This window comes from Pholcus phalangioides, unplaced genomic scaffold (genome assembly GCF_987345545.1).
Source record: "Pholcus phalangioides strain wild (caught in Gottingen) unplaced genomic scaffold, Ppha-v1.0 ptg000015l_1, whole genome shotgun sequence".
Lineage (NCBI taxonomy): Eukaryota > Metazoa > Arthropoda > Arachnida > Araneae > Pholcidae > Pholcus > Pholcus phalangioides.
Window position 1 is genome coordinate 90,756,955 of NW_028301608.1, and position 19,365 is coordinate 90,776,319.

General features: G+C 32.2%; 1 protein-coding gene across 1 annotated transcript in view; it reads left to right on the top strand.

Moving 5' to 3' along the window:
• LOC149077021 (uncharacterized) overlaps nucleotides 1-15,765 on the top strand; it is a 62,194-nt gene extending 46,429 nt beyond the window's left edge. Inside the window, exons 9-14 of the mRNA XM_089242321.1 lie at nucleotides 5,735-5,872; nucleotides 7,364-7,626; nucleotides 8,457-8,550; nucleotides 10,268-10,413; nucleotides 12,653-12,982; nucleotides 15,329-15,765. Of these exons, the coding sequence (XP_089098447.1) occupies nucleotides 5,735-5,872; nucleotides 7,364-7,626; nucleotides 8,457-8,550; nucleotides 10,268-10,413; nucleotides 12,653-12,982; nucleotides 15,329-15,589 (1,232 nt within the window). The 3' untranslated portion in view covers nucleotides 15,590-15,765. The remainder of the gene's footprint in view (nucleotides 1-5,734; nucleotides 5,873-7,363; nucleotides 7,627-8,456; nucleotides 8,551-10,267; nucleotides 10,414-12,652; nucleotides 12,983-15,328) is intronic.
• Nucleotides 15,766-19,365: the final 3,600 nt, after the last annotated feature.

The window sequence follows — 19,365 nt, forward strand, 5'->3', positions numbered from 1 at the left end:
ACTTTAAACAAAAATAATTAGTTTGTATACTAATTAAGTGTTTTGTAAAATGCACTTAACTCAAAGATAATTTGTACTTTTTTTCAAAAGAAGAAATAAATGTGGACAATTTTATCAACTCTTTGAGTGATAGAAATGATGAATTGTTCTTTTGATTTGCATTTTAGTTACCATTTTCCAGATAATGAATAAATAAGTTAGTCTGATATTTTTATGTCATGATCCATAAGTATTTTTTGTATGACTCAAGATTTTATTTAGTACAAATTTCTAGGATACATACATAGTAGTAGTAGTATATGTTACCGTTAAAGTGTATTTAGTAATTCAGTTTTAAAGTATTTATTAATTCAGTTTTAAAGTATTCATTAATTCAGTTTTAAAGTATTCATTAATTCAGTTTTAAAGTATTCATTAATTCAGTTTTAAAGTATTCATTAATTCAGTTTTAAAGTATTCATTAATTCAGTTTTAAAGTATTCATTAATTCAGTTTTAAAGTATTCATTAATTCAGTTTTAAAGTATTCATTAATTCAGTTTTAAAGTATTCATTAATTCAGTTTTAAAGTATTCATTAATTCAGTTATTTTGTGAAATAACTGAATTATACCATATTTTAATATGCATAAGAAATCCCTTTTTGCCAAAAAAAATTGGTCCCAAAACAGGAGGAAGGTTTCCTTACACAAAGATATATCTTTAAAACTTTTTCCCCAATTTTAAGCCCAAAAAATCAAAGGGTTCCTTATACGCATTGAAATATGATATACACTTTAACGATAACATGTCCATACCCATATGTGTATATCCACAAAATTCATAACTTTTCTGCTTTATTTTCAAACAATCTCCAGGAAGTCAAACGGTAACTTTACTGCAATTCATGTGTTCTTGCTCAAACTTTCTCAAATTTTTCTTTAAAAATTTTTTCCAGTTTTCAAGAAGTTTCTCAATGTTTTATTGGAAGGGGTTTTTTTTTAAATCTTATCTGCCATCTGAAGAAAAGTTTTTCAAGGGAGTTTAATATAGAAATTTATATATATATATATACACACATAAATAAAATAAGAGGCTCGTCCTGATGATCCAATGGAGTTAAGGAAACTTCAAGAAACTACTCAAAAACCGTGACAGTTGTTTAGTTCAAAAAAACGTATTTTTCGTTGAACAATATCCACAAAAACCTCATCAGATACTTCTCTGACATATGTTTCAAATTGCATTTGCTTCATCAATCTAGTCCACTTGCAACACTATCCAATACTTTGATTTCAGAACAAATGTTATTATTGGAAAATCTTGTTTATGGTCATATTCCTGTTAATTTTTGGAATGAAACTATTACAATTGTTAAACTTTCAGGTGTAGGGAAACATGCAAGTCCTGTGTATGGCTGTAATTTCTGCACATATACCACCATGTACTCAAACAATATGAAGCGTCATGTATATACCCATACTGGTGAGAGACCTCACAGATGTGATGTATGCGGCAAAACATTCACACAGAGCAATCACTTGAAAAGACACTTTATAATCCATGCTAGTGAAAATTGTCTTTGAATTGTTTATATATGCAGCTTTATTATCTTTTGTGCAGCTCAGAAGATCGAAATAATGCTTCGTGCTTGTGAGCTTATGCATATCTTCTATTTAAAGTTGTTTATCAGAACTTTTTATGTTGGAGTAACCCATCTAAAGTGTTTTAATGTATTCATTAAATATTGTTTCTATTTTATTTCAGATTTTTCAATAAAAGTTGGAGATCATATGAAAATTTCTTTTTGCTCTCAATTATTGTTATTCAGATTATTATTGTTATAATTTGAAAATACTCGTTTGCATGATACGTAAGCAAAATAATAGTTATAAAACCAAAGTAAAAATCACAGTGATGTATTGCTAGATGTAAATGAAGAAAAAGGGCATTTACATTGGCTTTAGCTGAGTGATTTTAATAGTGCAACACTAATGAATTGTGTTAAATTTATATTACCTATTGCTAAACATTAATTTCTTTCTATGACTAGATATATCTGCGATGCCTGGGTTTTTTCTATATACGGGGATCATTGAAGAAATTACAAATCCTTGTAAAGGCATATAGGTGTCTAAAAAGCATTGTTAATCCTTTAAGCTGCACAATGACGAGATATCTGGCCTCTTTAAAAGCCTCTTATTTTAGCATTGACAAGCCCAGATATTTTGTAAATTTGATGCCTCAATGGAAACTTTCCTTATACAACTTAGTTTGCGCATGCTGAAAATCGGACGAAAGCCTACTTCATTAAAAAGCTATGCATTTTTAATGGGGGAGTTAGTGATTTCTAATTGCCTCTTAAAGGGTTAAGGAGCCACGGTTAAGTCAGGTCTCGTTTGGTATATATGCAAAATTTTACAGGGGAAAAAATGTAGATTTGTGTAGAGAACATACACACACAGAGATAAAAAAATTAATTTTATATATGTAAACTTTTTAATGTAATTTTCAAGGCTGGTGAAAATTATGTGAAATATTGAATTCAATCTTTTGTTTGATTCATGTCATTTTTCATAGACAGGCTTAGTTATTAAAGTGCATTGTGTAGGGAAAATTCTAGGTACTTTTTCATCTATTTCACGTGATTTACATCTACAAGTTATGATCAAAAAGTATGTTGGATATTGCTGTATAGCATCATCTAGGGGGATCTCAGGGAAACTTCTGTAAGCTTGCAACAAATCATACTTAGTATAAATTGGTGGCACTCGTCAATTAGTTCACTCAGTTCATTATGAGTTTCTGTTAAGCAAAGAGGTATCTGTAAAATAGGGAGTGTTTAAATATCAGCAAATGAATTTCAAAATATTTGTTGAAATAACGGCTAAAATTTTTTTTTTTTTTGTAACTTATTTTTCATTATTTTTCTGTTTTTAACAGTTTTTTCATGAAATTTAAGTTCTTTAATAAATTAATACCTATTTTGTTCATGAATAGGTCATTTATTTTCTTGTAAATGTTTATCTTTCTCGAAATATCGGCAACTGAGATAAATAATGTTTCAGTTGATTGATTCAAAACATTTAGTTAATTGAGAGGATTTTCCTGTTAGTTCTGTTTTTATGAATCAAACTTTATAACAGTATAATTTGTGTGTAAGAATAAAAAAATCAATTGAAATTTTTAGTTTATGTTTTTGTTATAGTGACTGTTCGGTTTTTTTTTGTTTTTTTTCATTGTAACTGTTTCCAAGTTTGCAGTACTCGTCTCTATTTTTTCAGTACTTTCATTCAATCAAGTACACATTATGGCTGATTTTTTTATATTTTTATTTCATGTTCACATTGTATCGGAAGCATTTTTCTGTGACATTAATACTGAAAAAAATCTATAGCTTGTAATGTTTTTTTTTATACATTTTGTGGGTTTTGAGAAGTTGGTAAAATATATGAAATATTTGTTTTTCAATAACGGAAAAATTTACAGAATAAAATTCTTAGATTTGATAGGTTGTAATCAAGTTTTGCATGATTTTTTTTTTCTCATCTCACAGGCCTATTCCAAAACATACAACATTACTCTACAGGGACATCTAACTTTTTGCACTATAAGTACAACTGCAGTGAATGTGAATACTGTACAAACCATGGAGGAAATTTCAAAGATCATCTACATGTGCACACCGGTGAAAAACCTCATATATGTACTGTTTGTAACAAAGGTTTTGGTCAGAGACCAAATTTGAGGAGACATATGGTGGTTCAACATAGTGTCCACAAACAACAATAGTATTAATGATAGTGTTGAAAATTTTTTTTCAGTATTAATTATGCAGTTTTAAAAATGTCTCATTCTTATTTTAATGTCATTTTTGTAATCTGTATAAAGAAATAGTCAATGCTCATTTTTACAAACCAGTTCAGACTTGAACAATTAGTTTTTAGAATCAATAGTTAATAAATAGGACATATGTTTAAAGAAATAATTTTTTTATTGAACCACAAGAACGCTAGGTGGTAAAATCGAGCGGTGACTGTATATGCATAGTACATTCTCAGCAGCATTGCAACTGTAGTTCAGAATAGGGGTGATTATTTCATGTTAATTGTTAATATATTTCATTTTGTTTCTAACTTTTTTTGTTTGTTTCTAATTTTCGTATTTGAGCATAGTTCTTCAATAACACTGGGCAACAAATTCCGACTAAGTTTCTGCATCCAAAATAAAAATAGGCATTTTGTTCATACTTTGGTGTGCTGAACACGAATATGGTCATAAATAAGCTGGATTAGTTATGGTGCTCTCTGAAATTGCAAATTTAACATTGATATCATAATACAATACATTGAAGCACAACATAAGTATACAGAAAGCAAAATAAATGACAGAAAAACACAAATATATACACGTACAAACACATCAAAAATTCATAGAATGCAAATGGATTGCAGCATAATAGTTCATTCATCAGCATCTCACACATACTTAGTTTTGCATTGCGCTTGGACTGGACATAAAGAGCATCTCTTGCAATTGTCCAACAGTCAGCTAGCATTGAGGTTGACCATTTTGCCTGGTTATGTGCTAAGGTCCTTGTCATTTTTTCACCATACAATGTCCATAAAGCACTTTTCATCAACATCATGGAGATATTTGTGTTCAGAAGTCAAAACTATTTGGAAATGGATAATTTCATGTTGGATGCAATTTCATTGTTGTCCAGTGTAACTAAACAGGAAAACTTTTTTTTTAATTCTACAAACAGATATTTGTTAGACTTTACATGATGCTCATAACCAATTCTGAACAATTAAAATATAATTTCATTTGTTGATGTTTGAATTTCTTACAATAATGTCGTTGGTCAACTTCTTGTAGATTGTGTTTTTGAAACAAAAATTAATGTAGGCTGCATCAGTGTAAGCACTACAAACTTCCAAAATTATGTTTAAAAATGTAAGCGCCATGGGGGGGGGGGGGGTCTCTAGGTTAAGATATATGTCACTTTCATTTGAAAATAAAACACATTTGACAAATTTTGAATTTTATTTCATAAGTGCTGTAGAGGCTCTATATAATTAATTTTTCCATACAGCAGAAGTTTTATCGGAATGCTCATATTGTGATTTATTCCCCTACGTGTGTTGGAAAGTATTTCTATGTATCGGATTTTTTCCCATGGAATATAGTGATTTAGCTATAGAGATCCAACTATATTACATTAATGGAACAAATATTAAATTTGTATTTTCACTGGCTTTGTTTGATGGAAATCTCTCAATGTTCCAATACTTATACATATGAAGGGGTTTTTTTTTCTTTCAATTGAAACTTATTTAATTATTTTCATTCAGTTGAATAATTGTGAAATTCCCAGGGAAAACAGATTATATACCAGCATTGAAAAATTTGTTATAATGGAGATGCTTAAAGATCTGAAAAAGCTTGTTCATGTTTGTCTTTGTTATGTTTAAAATAACAAATCACACAGTTGTTGATTCACTACTCTTATGAATATTTTACTTATATTCTATTTTTCTGTTTACTTACACATGTATACATGTGTATGTTCTACTTTCAGGTTTGATTTTAGATGCCTTTCTGTCTTCTCGCAGAAAAGCAATTCTGGTGACTTATTTCTAATAGCTGGTTTATTTTACTATGCTACTCTTTCTTGTTTTGATTAATAATATAACAAAACCTATGTATTTTTTTCACTGAATTAAAAGTTTATTTCATATTCTATTGCTTCAGTTTTGCAGCTGGATTTAGAATGGACTCTTGCCAAAATGAACCATCGCTTCAAATGTAACGAGTGTGACTACTCCACAAATAAGAAGTCAAATTTCACTGATCATGTTCGTGTACATACTGGGGAAAAGCCATATGCATGTGAGATTTGTGGAAAGAAATTTTCTCATAGACAATCCATGAAAAAGCATTTTCTTGTTCACATGAATAATTAAATTGTTTGTGATAATAATTATATGTGAACATTCAAAATATTTATTCATTGAAGATATACCATTTGAAATATGTTGTGATGTGAATTCATTCATTGTTTTTTTATTATTTTGTTTTGTTTTTTCTTTTGGGCTCACTTTGTGAATAGTCTTATTTATGTAGTATCTTTGTTTCTTGTTTTGCATTTCATAACCAACGTTTTTGTAATAAATAATTTGTTTTAAGTTGTTGAGTTTTCTGTTTAAAGGTTATGTGTGGACCTCTATTCTCATAAATTACTTGTTGGTAGTAGTTATATGCAGCTTAAAAGTTTTAAAACCATTGTATAGTTTCGTTATTTTATTTTTTAATGAAATCATTGGAAGTATGTAAGGTTTTTTCACTGATAAGCTACCTAGACATGCAGTAGCATCTCTTTTATCTGGATGCATTGTTTCCATAAAATTCATTAGCAACATATTAGCATCCATGGTACTCGTTATCCAGTCAAAATAAAGTCACAACATCAAAACATTTTTTTGTTTCATGGTTTTTTTTAAAGTTAATAATGATAAATATACTAGTTTATTTATTAAATTATTTTGTCAGTGACATCGCTATTTGCATTATTAAATATGCACTAAATTTTTTTTTCTGTTACTTCAGTTGAACAATGGGAATCCCAGTCTTTAGAATGGAATCTCACCGAAATGGTTCACCGCTTCAAATGTTATGAATGCAACTACTCGACAAATAAAAAGTCAAATTATCGAGACCATGTTCGTGTGCACACTGGTGAAAAGCCGTATGGATGTGACGTTTGTGGGAGAAACTTTTCTCAGAGACAATCTTTGAAAAAACATTTTCTTATTCACATTAACAATTAAAGTGCAAGTTTAAATTATCTACAGGCAATAAATATTTTTGATATTTTTCCATTAAAACCCATAAATTATGTTTTATATAAATTATCAATGTTATATTTTGAAGACATTGATGTTTTTCATTGTGCGACTAATTTATCTTTCATAACTGTGTTGGAATATAGTCGTATCTCTGCTTAACCATTTTTGAACTTGACATGCATGGTTGCATTTTTAAAAGAATAAAAAATATCAGCGCATACTTCAAACTTTATTCCCTTCACAAAAAAAACCTGCATCCAGGAAGGTTTTGCTCAGCTCTTACAGCCTAGTGGTAAAATTGTAGAATTTGCCACTCATCAAAAGTTCTGGATTTAATTACCGATAAATACTGAGGTACAACTGTATCTCAATGTAATAGAACACAGATTATTGTTGTTTTAGATTTTTCCTATTATTTTCCTTTCAAGTGATATTGTAAAAGTGTATCCATAAGAATTTTTCTGTTGTTAATTAGAGTTTAAACAAACTTTTTATTTTCTTTGCCGAATTCAGATTTCATTTGTAATTTAACTTGTGTATAAACATGTACTAAGCTTTTTCTTTTTTTCCCTTAAAGATTATTTTCCTTGCATAACCATAGATGAAGATGTCGTGTATCGAGATAGAAGTAGGAAAAATCAAAACTTGGATTTACGTTTCAAGTGCCGTGTTTGTGTTTATTCCACTAATAGGAAATGTGATTTCCTGAAACATGAACGGATTCATACTGGAGAGAAGCCTTACCATTGCTTTTTGTGCAGCAAAGATTTTTCCCAAAACTCTCATTTGAGATCTCATATGTTGACCCATAAGTACGAACATGACGAATGAAACATTTTGTGATTTGTGACCATTTTTTCCTCATGTTTCAAGTATGTTTCATGATAAGTCATAGTTGATACAAGATTAAATTTTTCTATACTTAAAAGATGATCTCCAGAATGAATGTGTATGCCATTAACTTCAATTCAATTTTTTTCCCAAATTCTCAATAAAATTTTGTTCGTATTCAATCAATTTGATTACTCATTTCTTGATTTTCTTATTGGCATACCACTGGAACTTTTTTGAATTGTATTTTTTCTATGACTGTTCTCTTTTGGCAGCTGAATGGTTTTCAGCATGTAAACATCTTTCTTAAGTAAAGTCCTCTTGTGATATACCTTGAACTGAAGTCAATTTTTTTTTTATTGATCAACCACAGAACGTAATCATGATGCTACAAACTCAAAAAATATTCTATAGTAATTTGCTGCCTTTAGTTTGATTCAACATTTGTTCCTCTTTTTCTCCATGTGAGATGATTATATTACAAATTGTTATACCTTTGCCTAATTGGTATACCATCACTTATATTATGATTATTTTATTTGCCAAATTTTTATAGTCGTATTAATTTCTTTCATTCATCTGAATTTTCTTCGAGTATATACCTAAAATTTTTATTGCTCATAATACCAATTTTCACTTTCTTTTTTTTTTTATTTGAAGAAAATATTCCTTGCTTTGCAATAGATGAAGAACTCTTTTATCAAGACCAAAACTGGAAAAATCAGAATTCAGAATTGCGTTTCAAATGTTCTGTAAGCATTTATTCTACAAACAACAGAGGACATTTGCTGAGGCACATGCGAGTTCATACAGGAGAGAGACCTTACCACTGTGCTTCATGTAGTAAAACTTTTTCACAGGCTTCACATTTGAAAGCACACATCCTAACCCATAAATAAGCATCAGATATACACACTTTTGTATGACCTAATATGCTTTAGCATTTGAATTATGTACATATCATTTGTTAAAGAAAGATTTGTTTTGCTACAAATATATATGAATATACAGTATATCCCATAACTTCATCACCAAAATGAGCAGGATAATAGTTGATGTCAAAACAAACAATTTTTGCAATGGAACCCAGGGTTGCCACTTATTTAGGAGATAAATACTTGCATTACCCCTATTCAGAAGTCGGCAAAATAGGACAACATTGCTCACAACATGAAGAGTGACAGGGAAACTTCGTGCTTAATATAATAGAGGAATAAAATTCTTTCCAGTCACAAGTGACTACAAAGGAGAAAAAATGTTGTTGCCCTTTTTTTCTCTTTGATAGCAATATGTGTGTGGAGGGGAGGCTATTTTTTCCCTCACTCCCAGGACTACATCGGGACCTTTTTTGTCCTCTTGATGCCAGTCGCCCAGATTGCATTTTAACATATGCTGACCAACAAAAAGTGGTTAGCAATCCTCGGTTCCATTGCAAAATTTTTTTGTCTTAGTATGTGTTATCATCCCCTCTGATGTTTTTGGTATATTTCTGTTACTGTTAAAATGTAAAATCTAGCATTCTATAGAAAGCCTGGATTTTAGAGAAAATATGAAATAAAAATAAAGCGGTATGTACCACAACCTTCCTGCAAAGGAGTTCATAAAAAAATTCAATTTACGTAACATAAGTTTGTGACTTTGTAAGAGGTGTCCATCTCGCATATCTTGCCTGCAGACAGAAAAGGCTTTGCACACCTGCTTTAAACTATACACATATTGACAAATATAATGTTTTACAATAGATTATCTAATACATGTTAATTAAGTGTGTAATAACATTGGGGACTGTTATGTACTATACCGGTAACATACACACAATAAAAGTTCCAAGACTGACATTATGAAAAAAAAATCAGTTAATCCGTGATCGTAAGGGCTCGGATTTTTATGACCTAAAAATGTAATGCTGCTGCTGGTGTGTAAGTTTTAATCAATTAGCAACAGCGTTTTATTTTTAGGTAAGAGAAAACCGAGCCACTGATCAAAATGGTAGCATTTGTAAAGGTTTTTGAATTAGTCAGAAAAAATACTTAGGTTTTGGATTAGTCAAATTTTGATATTCTTTTCATCATCAAAATGAAATGCAGTCAAACCTGCTTATAATGAGCTCACTTTTAGTAAGAGTATTAAATGAGAAAATGAATGGATTTTGCTTGGAACAATGCTAAGTGTATGGTAATTCAGTTACTTTTAGCAAGGAGGTTTTCAGGGTAGCTCGGGTTTAACAAGTGATTCACGAGGGAGACTTGGAAAAGTAAGTACAAGAATGAGAGAGAATTAAAAATAAATGTACCCCCCTTACATTTATTTTTAAATGTACTCTTCCCCTCGAGTTTTTTTTACCTCTCACATACTATAAATATAATGCAATTGATAAGGGGATAAATGTCAGTCAAATAATTCTACAAAAAGCGTATTATCCATAAGGTTTGTTTTCAATGTGACAGGAAGAATGAGAAATGAAGAGAAGAAATATACTAATTAGAATTTTAAAACAATATCTAATTCAGTCCCTCTCTGCTCAGCTTCCAATACAAACTTCACATGTTTGAGTCAAGATCATTAGCAAAATTTTTCTTTTCCTGTGTATTGCATTCTTAATTTTCAGGGAGGAAAGGAATGTGCAAAAGCAAAGTTTCAACTATCAAAGATAAAATAGAAATTATCAAGTTGCTAGAAAAAGGTGAAAAAATATACAGTAAAACCTGTTTTGCGGACACTGGTGAGCCAAAAACATTTGTCCGTAAAAGAGGGGTTTGAAAAGCATACATTTATTATACACTGGGATATTATTATTTGGCCATAAAAGAAGAGTGACTGCATCTGAAGAGTGTCCATTAAGAGCGGTTTTACTGTATATATATACTTGCTGTAAGCACTTAATTCATAAAATTTCATTGTTTTTCACTTGAATTTAGTGAGTGATCAGACTTAATGAGCATTTTCACTAAAAAAGAGCTCCTCGTTATAAGCTAGTCCAACTGTATATACCAGTTTGTATGGCTGTCTCTTATTATGTTCCTTCTGTCTTCATATGTAATCTTCAGGTTGGAAAAGACAAGTTTTTACACACAATGCTACAGATCATCCATTTATTTAAAAATTTACTCTGATTTAATATTTTTCTTTTTTTCCTCCCTGACAATTGCTCAAAAAGTTGGTAAAATTGTAGTTGTAGCATTGTGGTATAAAGATAGTACAGCCATGCTTTAGGCTGCATATGTTATACACTCATTGCCATAAAAATTTGCGCACCAAGAAATAATTGTGAGATCGAAACGAAAGTTGGCCTGAAGGTACATGTCGGACAGATATGCAAATGATTAGAAATGCAGCGTAATTGCGCATTGCGTAATGCCACTAGAGGGCATTGAACTTCGTTCTCCTTGGAGTATAAAACAGGTAAGCAGAGCTTGCTGTAGTGTATTTAATCGTTTGCAAAGGAAATGCTGAGGTAGACATGCCGTTACGCCGCCGTCGAAGACCATATGAGCAGTTGTCAGAGTTCGATAGGGGAAGAATCATCGGGATGATGGGAGCTGGGTGGTCAGCTCGGCGAGTAGCTCGTCAACTAGGCCGTTCTGATTTTACTGTGAGAAGGTGTTGGGACCAGTGGACAGAAGAGACGTCATTTACGCGGCGACCAGGTTCAGGACGCCCTCGACAGACCAGTCGTGGAGAAGACCGTCACATCATCTGAAACGCACGCGTAGAGCCAACTGCCTCATTGGCCGCTATCCAGACACAGGCAGCAGCTTCACTACGGGCCCCTGTGTCTTCCCGAACCATCGCAAGGCGCCTGGCTGAAGGACATCTGGTATCGCGCCGCCCATTACGTGTGCTGCCAATGACACCCACCAACGCCTCCGTTTGGAGTGGTGTCGAGCACGACGGGATTGGACTGCAACGGAATGGAACCAGGTCGTCTTCAGCAATACGAGATTCAACTTGAGCAGTGATGACAATCGTGTTCGTGTGTGGAGGCCCCGTGGTGAACGCTTCAATCCTGCCTTCACTTTACAGCGACACACCGCTCCCACAGCTGGTGTCATGGTATGGGGTGCCATTGCTTACGATACACGGTCACCCCTAATATTGATCCATGGCACAATGACAGCCCAGCGATACGTCCATAACATCCTTCAGCCACATGTGTTGCCACTCATGGCAGGGCTCCCAGGAGCCATTTTTCAACAAGACAATGCTAGGCCACACACAGCAAGGATGTCACAAGACTGCCTACGCCACATTACCACCCTTCCCTGGCCTGCTCTATCCCCAGATTTGTCACCAATTGAGCATATCTGGGATCATTTGGGACGGCAAGTTGGACACCCTACGGGGTTGGTCGAACTAGAGGCGCATTTACAGCAACTGTGGAACGAGATATCTCAGGACATCATACGGAACTTGTATGCCTCAATGCCCGCTCGTATCGCATCGTGCATTCGCGCTAGAGGGGGTCCAACAGAGTACTAAAACTTCTGTTCTTTTTTCTGCAATAAATGATCCTTTTTCTTGGATTTTCTAATCACTTACTTATATCAACGTAGTATTACATGTGTAAAATTTCGTTTCATTTTTACGACTTCTTCTGGGTGCGCAAATTTTTATGGCAATGAGTGTATGTGACAATTTTTTACATGATTCAGAAACTATCTCAGAAATACTAGCAGTCGTATCTCAATAGAACTATTTTGATGGAAAAAATGTGTCCCTCATCAAATAAGTTTCATTCCTTTTCTTGAACTTGTTTAACACAGATTTTTATTTTAATATCACAAATAATGTTATAGTTCTTTTATTATTATTAGAATATGTATATAAAACTAAGAGAAGATTTTCCTAGCTCTACTTCGACGCATGACAATTTTCACTGCTGAATATATGGATTTTTTTTTTCAATTTGTTTACCTGTTACTTTTTAAATAAATTTTATTCTTCTTTTATTTAAGATAATTGATTTTTTTTAATTTGTTTTCATTCTTTATAGCTAATTGTGTTTCTCCTGCTTTTAAATATATATGTATTGTTTCATTCAGCAACTTTAATCTTATATTTTTGTTCACTTCAAGATTATGTTCCTTATATAACCATTGATGAAGAACTGTTATACCAAGATCAAAATGTGGAAAATCAAAGTCTGGATTTGCGCTTCAAGTGTTCTGCATGTGCTTATTCTACAAACTATAAAGGACATTTGCGGAGACACATGCGAATTCACACCGGCGAGAAACCATACCATTGTCGCACATGCGATAAAAGTTTTTCACAGTCTACGCATTTGAAAGCACACATGCTTACCCATGAAAAGTTATCACTTGTATGAAATGCATATCATGATACAGTTTTCCATTCAGATAATATATGTTAATTAAACTTACATTTGTCTATAGTTGAGTTAATCCAGTATGTAATGTGAATTTGAATTCTTACACTTAAATAACACTTTCTGCTTAAAATTTTAATTTAGTATTCAAGCCTCTCAAAGGGGAGGTTGCAAAATTTCATTGAAAACTACCAAATTTTGGGTACACGTTTCTTTTCACTGAGTTGACATATCTAGATTTTTTTATTTGTTTGGTACATAAAGAGCTCACTTATTATTTAAAAAATACTATCAGTATAAAGGCTATGGCTTTACAAAAAAACCTATTTTTTTTCATATCTTCAACCGCTTCTAACTTTCCAATTAATAAAATCTCATCGAAATGAAGCTCTTTATATACTAAACAAGCAAAGAAAAGTTACTCATTTCAGTTTAGTAGTTCCGAAGTAATGTGTACTTGAATCAGAAAAATATTATTTTTACAGGGGAGCGTCTCATAGCCCCCGCCTTATAAAGAAGTATTAGCATAAATAAATGTATTTTGTTTTTATTTTTTTTACAGTACCATCCCTTGAATTTTTTGATGCAGATATTTGTTTCAATATTATAATTAAAGTTATAATTCTTTTATTGTTATGTGTTATGAGAATAAAACTAGATTATCCTTGCTCTGACGTGCGAAAATTTTCACAGCTGAATATATTATTTTTTATCATCAATTTGTTTATCTGCATTACATTTTTTTAAAATAATGAATTTGGTATTTTCTGATTAATTATAATTGTTTTTTCCCCAATTCGCCTTCATTCATTATAGCCAATTGTGTTTCTTTTGCTTTTCAAAAATATGCAAGATGCATAGGTAACAGGGCGCATGACATTTTACTGGCAACCGTTGATCCTAGAGGCATACTTCCAATTAGAAAAGGCATCCAAATAACATGTAATACTCAGATATGTCTATGTTCCAGGGGTTGTATAGTTATTAAAGTAAATAATTAACTTTTTATGCAACCAACCTGTGCCCAAAAACCCAATTAGGAAGTTGTTGTCGTCTCTCGTTATGTATACAAAAGAAATTCCGCATTTCTAATTGTGATATTCACTGAGATATTCAGAAAAATTGAGAAAAGTTTTAAAAAAAACCTTTGAAAGTAGATAGACTGTTTTACCCGCATTTAGTGCTTTTTTTTTCCCGCCTAACTTTTTCCCTCTGTTTTTTGCATTTGAATATCTCAATGAATATTACACTTAGTTTTTTTCTCCCCCATCTGGAGAGACTGCGACAATTTTCTAATTGGATTTTGGATATAGGGTGTCCATATAAAGAGTTACTTTCTTTATTTTAATAACTATATACAATCCCGTACAACATGAATGACATGTCTGATTTCTATATGCTATCTGTATAATTTTCTAATTGAAAATATGCCTCTAGGATCAACAGTTTGCTAGTAAAATGTCATTCACCTGTTACCTATGCACACTGTATATTGTTTCATTCAGAATCGTTAATCCTATACTTTTGTTCACTTCAAGATCATGTACCTTACATAACCATTGATGAAGAAATACCATACCAAGATCAAAATATGAAGAATCAAAGTTTGGATTTGTGCTTCAAGTGCTCTGCGTGTGCTTATTCTACAAACTTCAAAGGATATTTGCGGAGACACATGCGAATTCACATTGGAGAGAAACTTTAACATTGTCTCACATTCAATAAAAGTTTTTCACAGTTTTACATTCTTATATATGTTAATTATACTTGTATTGTCTATAGTTGAGTTATTCCAGTATTATTATAACATGATCAGTGCTTGAATTGTTACCCTTGAATAACATTTTCTGCCTAAAATTTCAGTTGAGTTTTCAAGCCTTTTTAAGCTATAGTAAATCGATTCTGGGCTAAGCAACTGTCTGATTAAAAATGTTTCATTCTCAGCTACAATTTATTTATCAGTTTAAAAATCTCTAATGAAGATGACAGCAAAATTTGTGTGATTTCACAGTGATCGGTTGTCACCAAACAGAGACACAGGTCACGACATCTCTGCCTTTAATTTTACTGAAGATGCGCATGCTGAATGAGGTATTGAGGTTTCTGCAATAGAACGTTTACCTCCACACCATCCCTTTTTAACCCAAAATCAATTTTCTGTAGTTGTTGGTCTTCAAAAATATCTGTTCTTCCAAAGTTACTTTCCACAGCAATATTTCTTGTGTAAATGTTTTTTCTTGATGAGTTTTTTTTAACTATTATTTTCCTTTGTATTAAGTTCATGAGATATGCAGTATCTGCCTAAATTGTGTATGTTTCTTGCTATTTTGCTGATTTTATTCTTTGTTTTTTCCACTTGAAGAACATGTTCCTTGTGTGACTATCAATGAAGAGCTCTTTTATCAAGACAGAAATTGGAAATATCTAAATACAAATATGCCTTTCAAATGTTCTGTATGTACTTATTCTACAAAAAGGAAAGGAGATTTTGTGAGGCACATGCGAATTCATACAGGAGAGAGACCTTACCAGTGTACGTCATGTTATAAAAGTTTCTCGCAGGCTGCTCATTTGAAAGCTCACATGCTTACCCATAAATAAGATTGGGATTTGCAAAATTTTTATTTGATTATGATGTCTTTGTTTTTAAATAACGCACATTTGCCAATAATGAATGGTTTTTTCATTGATTTCATGGTATTTTTTTACTGTAGCTATAAAATATGTTCTTTTTTTTGCCCCTATTAAATTGCATTCTAGTTTTAAAAAAAATCCAACTGGAAATTTTTTAAATATTAAGAAATCAGTTTCTGTCATGCATAATAAATTTTAAGACTTTTTTTTTTTTTTAATATAAAACATGTTTTTTACATTTATTGCACATTCTACTTTGCACTCCACCCTGTATTAATATTGCTGTATTTACATCCATGATATTTGAAAATTACCTTTGAATTTTGTTTTTTTAAGAAACTGAAAAGATTGCCTGCTTTCAATTTGAGTACTAGCACAAATTTTGATTTGATTTTTTGCAATATTGTAAAAGAAAGTACTCTGGAAGATAATAGGAACTTAAAATCAGCAAAACGAAAACTATGTGTTGGAAAAAAGGAAATTTTTCCATTAAAAAGGAAAGATGGAACCATCACAAAAAATTGAAATGGAATTATTAGTATTGTTGAGAAATTTTATAATACTCTGTACAAACATGAACAAAGCGGTCAGAACCGAGGAAAGGGAACAGGAGAGAAAAAGAAAAAAATGGAGCAGAATTTGTACAAGTAGCTCCTGTGATGAAAAAAAGTCTACAAGACTAAGATGTATGTAAAAAGGGAAATGCCCAAGTCAGGATGAGATTTCAATAGAGACACATTGTTAAAGAAGCAGACAAAGAATTTGCGACTATGCTAGCTGCTTTGTTCACAAATTGTCTCACAAAATCAGATGTGCCAGAAGATTGGGATAACTAAATGATGGTTCTTTTTTTCAAAAAGGATGAAAAAAGAGGATATCAAGATTGACCAGTCTCCTACCAGTAATTTATAAAATCTTTACCAAAGTGCTTGAACCCACATTGGGAGCAATCCAACCAAAAGATCAAGCAGGTTTTTGAAGTGTATTTAGTACAATAGATCACATCCAAACAATCAGGGACTCATAGAGAGACACAAAGACTATGAATTACCATTGTTTATGGCCTTCATTGATTTTGAGAAAACTTTTGACTCTTCTTCACATCTGCTATTGTTAAAGCTCTAGACGTAATTTATGTAGAGAAGACTTACATCAATATCACTAAAAAATATATGACCAAGCAACTGCAACCATTCATTTGTTTGAAAGAAAAACAAAGATCAAACTTTGAAAAGAAGTCTGACAGGGTAATACTATCTCAGCAAAGCTCTTTTTCACTGTTTTAGAGAAAGTGTTCAAAAAACTGGATTGGGATGAGAAAGGAATTGAAATAAATAGGGAATTTCTCAACCATTTACGTGTTTTACTGATGACATTGCTATTATAAGCAGTAATTCAGACGAACGATAAAAAATGATACAAGAACTGGCAAAGGCAAATGGGTGTGAAAATGAATTTGCAAAAGACAAGTTTTGTTTAACTCATTTGTTTCAAAGATTTTGCTCACCAACACAGAAATAGAAGTACAAAGCTATGTATACCTGAGGCAAGCAATTACCATGGACAACAGCATCATTAATGAAATAAATAGAAGAATTGGGACAGGATTGAGCACTTTTGGCAAAAAAACTAATTTTGAAGAGCCGCATGCCATTACATCTGAAAAAAAAGGATTTCACCAGTGTGTGCTACTAGCATATGGAGCTGAAATATGGGCACTCATAAGCAAGATGTTACAAAGGCTACAGACAATGCAGAGCATAGAAAGATATGTGTTAGGCATCACAAGGAGAAACAGAAATTGAACCACTTCGATAAGAAGCCCCAAAAGGTATATGATATCATGGAAAGAATTAAATGTTTTAAATGGAAACAGATGCTGAACATAGTGCAAGAAGACAGGACAACCACAACTGTTTTCGATTGGTATTCCCATGGTGTGAAACATTCAAGAAGGTGCCTTCAAACCAAATGGAGTGATGAGATCCGAAAAATGGCTGGTGTCAACTGGATGGCAAAAGCATCACAGGAAAATGGAAAAATTTAGAGATTTACACATTCAGGAACAGATTGAAAGTGGTTGTTGATGATGATACAAATTTTGGATTGCAAGTTATTATGTAATATAAAAACAAGGTCATTAGCTATGCTTCAACATATATAAAGAAGATAAAAGATCAAAAATAAGCATTATTAGTAATTTTGTGAATGATCCAAAGTTGTAATTGTGTAAAAGCCTTTTGAAAATATAATTCTTTTGATAGTTTGACACGTTGAGAATAGTTTTATCCAACTCCCCAGGAAGAAATGTCAGAAGGTTTTGCGTTAAAAAGTTCTGCTGTGGTGAGTGCAAACTCAAAATATTTTGAAAAATGTTTTTGCGATTAGTCTGTAAAATTATAAGAAACAATAAAAAATATGTACGACAGAGAGAGAGAGAGCAATATGCAGGATGCATAGGTAACGGCATATGGCATTTTAAAAAGTGGTGAACCATTGATCCTAGACACATATTTCCAGTTAGAAAAAGTATCCAAATAATGGATAATAATTAAGCAAAAGGTTGCATAATTATTAAAATAATTTTATTTTTTATATGGTTGCCCTGTTCTCTAAATTCCAATTAGAAAGTTGTGGCCCTGTCTCTCTAGATGCCAACTAAGAAAAAATCCCATGCTTCTAAGTGCATATTCACTGACATATTCTAAATAAATGCAGGAAATTTGGAGAAACAGCATTAAATGTGGGTAAAATGATTTATTTTCCTCTGTTTTTCAAATTTGAATATCTTGGTCAATAAATTGCACTCAGAAACGTGGAATTTTTTTTTGTTGGCATCAGGAAAGACAGGGCAACAACATTTTAATTGGGTTTTTGAGTACACAAAAATAGTATAAAAAGTTATATCTTTTTTTATTTTAATAACTACACAACCCCTTGCAACATGAATGACATTTGAGTGCTACACGTTTTATTTGGATACTTTCTCTAATTGGAAGTATGCCTCTAACATCAGCGGCTCATTAGTGAAATGCCCTACGCCTTTTTACCTATGCACCCTGTATATGCAGAGTGGACACTCGAAACGAAGTGAGCACACTTCCTTCGTTTACAGCTCTTAATCGATACTTTCAACATTGAGGTAAATGCCGATTATAATTTGTTCATCCCTCAGTACCTGATTATCCTTCTTTGATATGAATATTTTTTTCAAGAAAAAAATTCAGATCCCAAATATGCGGGAAATCGTCACCAGAAATGGTGTCAAAAGCAAGAAAGTTATCAATTACTGCTGGAATAACCAAAAAAAAATCATTTGTCGGGATGGATCACCAAATAGCAATGCTCATGAGGTAGTACCTCATATTACAAGGGCATATTTCTCAGGTTCGGGCTCCGGTTGAACCATAGGTGGAGATTGACTTGGAAGTCTGGGGGGGGGGGGGGGGCAAGGTCATGATGATGTCAATTCATCTATACATATATACATTAGATCAGTCGACTCCACGTTTGACTCTGGGGGGGGGGGGGCCGTATCTCCACCCATGGGTTGAACAGTAATTCGTGAGCCCTTTTTATGTATATAAAATTCTTTGAAGCATCGTTACAGAACACATTATTTTGTAACTATAAAAGATTACTGTTAAAATAAATGTGGAAGTATGCGATGGCCTCTGCACATTCAAGATGAGAAAGCATTATTGTACAAAAAGTAAAGTATAGAAGATAGCCAATTTTTCGGG